Consider the following 6,346-nt stretch of genomic DNA (forward strand, 5'->3'; position numbering starts at 1 on the left):
TCACGGTGCCTTGTCAGCGGCCCCCGCCGCCTGCTCGGAGCGCGGGGGTCCGCCCGTGGTGGCGCGCGAGCTGCGGAGCAGACCCAGGCCTCGCGAGCGGCCGGCGCCGTGCAGCTGGCGCTCGTGGCGCCGGATCTGCACCTTGTGGCGGAAGCGCTCGCCGCAGTCCTCGCACACGTAGGGCCGCTCGCCCGAGTGTGTGCGCCGGTGGCGCAGGAGGTTGGACGAGACGCTGAAGCGCTTGCCGCAGTCGCCGCAGGCGTAGGGCCGCTCGCCCGTGTGCGTGCGCTGGTGCTGCACGAGCGCCGAGCTCTCGCTGAAGCGCTTGGCGCAGTAGGAGCACGCGTAGGGCTTCTCGCCCGTGTGGATGCGCTGGTGCGTCACCAGGTTGGAGTGCTGCGAGAAGCCCTTGCCGCACTCGCCGCAGCGGTGCGGCCGCTCGCCCGTGTGCGTGGCCTGGTGGCGCACCAGGTCCGTGCTGCGGCTGAAGCCCTTGCCGCACTCCCCGCAGATGGTCGGCCGGTCCCGCGCACGCCGCCGTCGCCGCTGCCGGGCCGGAGTCAGCGCCGCGCTGCCCGCAGGGCCGGGGATGGCCACCACAGCGGGCGCCGCCACGGCCGGCAGCACCATGAGCTCCTGCAGCACCACGTAGCCCGGTGGGGCCACCACCACCGCGGCTGGAGCCCCCGGGGCGGCAGGTCCGCCTCCCCCTGCCGCGGGCACCAGCTCCAGCTGCAGCTCCGGCTGCACGGGGGTCAGCTCCAGCTGCACCTCCTGTGGCGGGGCTCCCAGCTCCACCGGGGTCAGCTCCAGCTGCACCTCCTGCTGCCCCTCCAGCTGCTGCTGCTCCAGCTGCTGCTGCTGCTGCTCCAGCTGCTGCTCCAGCTGCTGCAGCTGCTCCTGCAGTTTGAGCTGCAGCTGCCGCTGTTCCTGTTGTCTCTCCAGCTCCTGCTGCCGCTCTAGCTCCTGCCGCTGCCGCTCCAGTTCCTGCTCTGTCCCCAGGTCCACCGGCATGAGCTCCAGCTCCACCTCTTCCTCCTCCTCTGGCTCCAGGGGACGGGGCGGCGGCTGCTCTTGCAACTGCTCTTGCTGTTGCAGCAGCTGCTGCTGCTCTAACTGTTGCTGCTGGTGCAGGTGCTGCATCTGTAACTGCTCCTGCTGCTGTCGCTGTAATAGTTCCTGCTGCTGCTGCTGCAGGTGCTGTAACTGTTGCTGCTGGAAGTGCTGCTGCTGTAACTGTTGCTGCTGCTGCAGGTGCTGCATCTGTAACTGCTCCTGCTGCTGCTGTAACTGTTCCTCCTGTTTCTGCTGTTCCTGCTGTTGCTGCAGCTGCTGCAACTGGTATTGCGGCTGCTGCTGTAACTGTTCCTGCTGCGGGTGCTGCTGCTGCTGCTGCTGCTGTAACTGTTCCTGCTGCGGGTGCTGCTGCTGCTGCTGTAACTGTTCCTGCTGCGGGTGCTGCTGCTGCTGCTGCTGTAACTGTTCCTGCTGCAGGTGCTGCTGCTGCTGCTGCTGCTGCTGCTGCTGTAACTGTTCCTGCTGCAGGTGCTGCTGCTGCTGTAATTGTTCCTGCTGCAGGTGCTGCTGCTGCTGCTGCTGTAATTGTTCCTGCTGCAGGTGCTGCTGCTGCTGCTGCTGTAATTGTTCCTGCTGCAGGTGCTGGGGTTGCTGCTGCTGTAACTGTTCCTGCTGCAGGTGCTGCTGCTGCTGCTGCTGTAATTGTTCCTGCTGCAGGTGCTGCTGCTGCTGCTGCTGTAACTGTTCCTGCTGCAGGTGCTGCTGCTGCTGCTGCTGTAACTGTTCCTGCTGCAGGTGCTGCTGCTGCTGCTGTAATTGTTCCTGCTGCAGGTGCTGCTGCTGCTGCTGCTGTAACTGTTCCTGCTGCAGGTGCTGGGGTTGCTGCTGCTGTAATTGTTCCTGCCGCAGGTGCCGCTGCTGCTGCTGCTGCTGTAACTGTTCCTGCTGCTGTAACTGTTTCTGTTGTTGCTCCTGCTCTTGCTGCTCCTGTGCTCGTTCCTGCTGTTGCATCAGCCCCAGTTGTGGTCTCAGCTGCCCAGGGGGCACAGGTTGGGGTGTTCCGGGCAGGTCCTTGTTTTGTTGCGGCAGCCGGCCTTGCCCAGCTTGCTGCTGCTGCTGCTGATGCAATTCCAGCTGCAGTCCTGACGGCGGGCTTTGCGGTAGCTGCTCTTGCAGCTGCTCTGGCTGTTGTCGCTGCAGGTCCTGCTGTCCGGGCTGTGCTTCCTCGGCGAGTCCCCCGGCCCCCATCCGGGCTGAGCCTGTTGGCCGTTGGGGGCTGCCGTTCTTCTCCCGAGCCTCTTCTTCCTCTTGACTCTCAACCCCACCACTGCCACCTGCAGTGGAAATGGCAGGAAGCCAGGAGAGAAGGATCCACAGGCAGCTCTCGGGGTCAGACCCCCACGGCCTCCCCGCTAACCCTGCCCCACGCACTGCCACTCTAGGACACACTGTTGAGCTCTCAGCAGGGGCCCAAAGGGACCAGGTCAATTGGCCATGGTACCGGGGCAGAAACTGAAATGCCCAGAGGCGTGGGACTGGCTTAGAAATGTGCCCGAATATCTGCGGGTCGCGTCACTCTGGACCCTGGCTCTGAGACCTCTCTTCTGGGCCTTCCTCCATACAGCCTCCATGCTTAGATCTTGACAGTGACAAGAGCTTGGGCGTCTAGGGCTCCCCAATACCATTCCCTGAGAAGTCTCTTGGGCTTAATTACCATCCAGTGGGAATTAGCAAACAAGTCACCCTGACAGCTAAGCCACAAGCCCATGCTGAACTCTGACCTCACTTAGGGTCATGCCTTAAATAAGCGAACTTGCCTTCTCTGTAAATAATATAGAATCTCTCTCTTTTTAAAAAAGGCTTTATTTATTTATTTGCCAGAGAGAGAGAGACGGCAAGCACGACCAGGGGAGCAGCAGGCAGAAGGAGAAGCAGGCTCCCCACTAAGCAGAGAGCCTGGTGCGGGATTCGATCCCAGGACCCTGGGATCATGACCTGAGCCGAAGGCAGATGCTTAACAACTGAGCTACCCAGGCGCCCCAGTAATAAAGAATCTCTCTAAAGCTACTTGGAAGTATTACCACAGATGTTTTCTAAAAGTCCCTGAAGTGTCAGAGCACTAGGTTTCCAGTGGGAAGTCCTCAGGTCAGGCCCTAACCTACCAGTTAGTGGCTCTCAGCCTCCTACAACCCCAGAACCGCCCCCTCACCCGCTGGTAACAGCCTCAGGATACCCATGCTTCCAGCTCCGTGCGTAAGGCAGGAAGGGCCTAGCCTCTAGAACCTGGCATGTGCCTGACAAATCCCTCTGCCTGTGGGTTAGGAAATTCGTTCACAAACTGACGAACAGTTCGGAAATGCCAAGGACACAGCTAGCCCTGTTTGAAGGAGCCTAGAGATGGGACACGTTTGAGACTATTAGTCTGGAATGGAAAGGACTAATCCCATAGTCCTACGTCAGCACAGTGACTGGCCAGTCACATAGCCTCTGGGAACCCAAGTGTCCCTGTCTGCAAAAGGACAGCGACCCTTCTCAGGGACACAGTGAGGACTCAAGGGGGGACAGGTGTGGCCCAGCACTGTACAGGTGTACAGTAACTCCTGCCACCTATGCGTTACTCTGTTGTCACATGTCACTGCCCAATAGCTACATGTCGTTTCCTGTTTTGAGCATTCATACTGTGTTACCAGAAAATCTAAAGAGGCCTGCTCCACTCCCAAGTCTGCCTTCAACAGTCATTCTTCCTACCCCTTCATGTTTTCATTTTTGTAACGGAAAGCAGGGGTGCGATTTATAACATTTTGCTTTCTGGCCACTCTTCCAGGAGTATATTGACAGAATAAAACCAAGGGATAATCTCCATGTAAGTCCTCTCCTTTTAGGAAACTATTCCTCATAACGTTTGCATAGGCTAACAGACAAGTACTTTTCACATACGCACACCAGCCAGGAGTAGGCGTGTGGTGACAAAGAGAGCCACGCAAACCTGTCCATCCACCCCCCCACTCCCCAGCAGGTCTGCCACCTCTGGGAGCAGCAGGGACACGTTGTGCTTTTGTGTCAATCCTCATATTTTAGCACAGCACTTGGCCGTGTGGCCGGTCCTGGCTTCTTGCAGTCACATCAGCATTTTTGACAATGATGTTTTAGTAAACATATTATTATCATCTGAAGTGCATACCATACCCTTGCAAGACTGTTGTCGGTTAAATATTTGAGCTGGAAGACCTCTCATTTCATCCACACATCCCCACCCAAACCCTCCAATTGCTTTGGTTCTTTCCATGCTGTTCAACCCTGGCTTGGACCTCACTCAGTGCCCTCAAAGGACAGAGAGGGAAATTGGACCAGAGTGGGCCCCAGGGGGAGAAGGCATCTTGGAAGGTTCTACAGGGCCACATTTGCCTCTGGGCAAAAAGGGAGAAAGATGGATGGGAGCAAAGGTCAGGAAAAGCGGACAAGGTCAGAGAAGGCCCCAGGAAAAAGAGAAGCCAGGGGGGTGCCCATGCCTGGGGTGGGGTGGGGCAGTGGGAGAGAGCCCCTGAATTCAATCTGAGAACATGAGTCCGGAGCCCAGGACAGGTGGCAGGACAGTGGAGACTACCTGACCACTGGGGACAAAGCAGCAGCTCCCAGCCAGCACACATCCGGGGTCCAGGGCGTGGACTGTGAAATGTCTGCACTGTCAAGAGTCTGTCACCAGCAAAACCACAGCCTGACAGAGCCGCCTCTGAAAATCCTAAGGCGAACCTGCCAGTGCTGCAGCCAGCCCTCCCCACCTGGAAACCACCAGCTGAGCGCCCTTGCAGACAGCAGGCTGTCCCCGACCCTGCAGCCCCTGGGGCTCTGGCAAAAGATCCTCAAGGGGGCCTGCGGGCTATCTCCCGGCTTAGGTCAGAGCCACACCCCTCTCCAGCCCCTTACCTGAGAGGGTGCCAGGCCCCGGGCCCCCATCTTCAAGACACCGAAGCTCCAGCATGAAGGTCTCAGTCGCTGCCCCCAGCTCCATCCTAGCGTTCAGACCAAGATCCCGGGGAGCCAGCTGTGCTGAGAGGAAGGAAGGAAGCTGTTCAGGTGAGTCCCCACCCCAGGGACACCGACTGCCAGAGAGCCCTCCATCTCCTCCTTGAACCCCAGAGCCGGCATCTCCACCCAGCCTGGAAAGGAGGACGGTGCAATCCACAGCTGAGGAAGGGAGGAGCAGGGCAGCCTGGAGGCTCAGCTCCCAGGGCCCATTCATTTGCCCGGGGCAGAGGCAGTTCCTTCCTCTCCTGACTTTGCAGGGCCCACGCTCAGCCCCAGGCTGAGGGGCTCCTGGTGCACCTGCTCCTCACTGAGATCCGACTGTGGGAACCCGCCTTCGCTGGGGAGCCGGAGTCCCACCAGGGACATCTGAGGAAGTTTGCAGACAGAGAGAAACATCTCCCGTTCCACCGCCCCCTTCAAAGTACCGACAAGTGTGTTCCCTTCCCTGGCTTCTTGCCTCCCAAACCACTGCTGGGGTTCACCCCAGCCTTCCAAGGCCACCAGCGGGCCACAGGTTCCAGGTGCCACCGCAGCTCCCTGGAAAGGCAGGTTTCAGAGGATGACAGCCCTCGGAAGCAGCCTTGGCCCACCGGCTCCTGAAGTCTGGAAGGTTCCTCAGCCCTCTCCTGCCTCCACCCTGGCCCCTGCGGAGATGTCGCCACATCCAGTCCTGCCTCCCCTCCTAACTTCAGCTCCCCTTTCCAGAATCCAGTCCAGAAGCCCTCCAGAGGGCAGTCCCCCCGCCCTTCCCTCCCTCCCCACCACCTCTCGCCCCCGCCGGGCCCACCTGGGGCAGCATCTCCGGCTCCTCGCAGCGGCCTCCGCTCCAGGGGAGGTGTGGTCAGCAGCGGCTGGAGAGCGCGGGCCGGAGCGTCAGCCAGCTCCCTCCCGAGGCGCCTCCATCCAGAAACAGCCGGGGAGGCGCTGGGCTACCGGGGGCCTTTCTGGGCACTGCGGCGGGCCTGTCGCGGTCAGAGCGGTGGAGGTCGCCCTGGGCCCAAAAAGGGGCCGAGCGGAGTTGGCGAGCTGAAGTTGGTGTCGGCTCCCGGGGGAAGGGGGCGGGGAGGGGGCCGGGGGCCGGCCGGGCGCGGGCCCCGAGCGAGGGCCGCGGTGGTGCCGGGCGACACCGGTCTCGGCCCAGCCGGGGGTCAGCCCGGGTCCGGCCGGGGTCCGCCGGCGGCCACAGGTGCCCCGAGCCAGCGGGCGGGGGGCGGCCCGCGCCGGGGTCCCCTTGGCTCGCCCGCCCGCCCGAGCTCGCGTCCGGCGGGCGGCGGGCAGCGGGCAGCGGGCCGGGCCGGGGGCG

At 61.4% G+C, this 6,346-nt stretch overlaps 1 protein-coding gene across 1 annotated transcript; it reads right to left on the minus strand.

The window, feature by feature from the left end:
• On the minus strand, window positions 1-5,986 carry ZNF853 (zinc finger protein 853). Its single transcript, XM_044233984.1, has 4 exons — window positions 5,831-5,986; window positions 4,942-5,059; window positions 2,198-2,351; window positions 1-1,846 (listed from the first exon to the last, which is right to left on the minus strand). Exons 1-4 carry the CDS (start codon window positions 5,840-5,842, stop codon window positions 1-3), a joined length of 2,130 nt encoding a protein of 709 aa, XP_044089919.1. The 5' UTR covers window positions 5,843-5,986.
• Between the last annotated feature and the right edge of the window lie 360 nt (window positions 5,987-6,346).

Source organism: Neovison vison, chromosome 14, assembly GCF_020171115.1.
Source record: "Neovison vison isolate M4711 chromosome 14, ASM_NN_V1, whole genome shotgun sequence".
NCBI lineage: Eukaryota > Metazoa > Chordata > Mammalia > Carnivora > Mustelidae > Neogale > Neogale vison.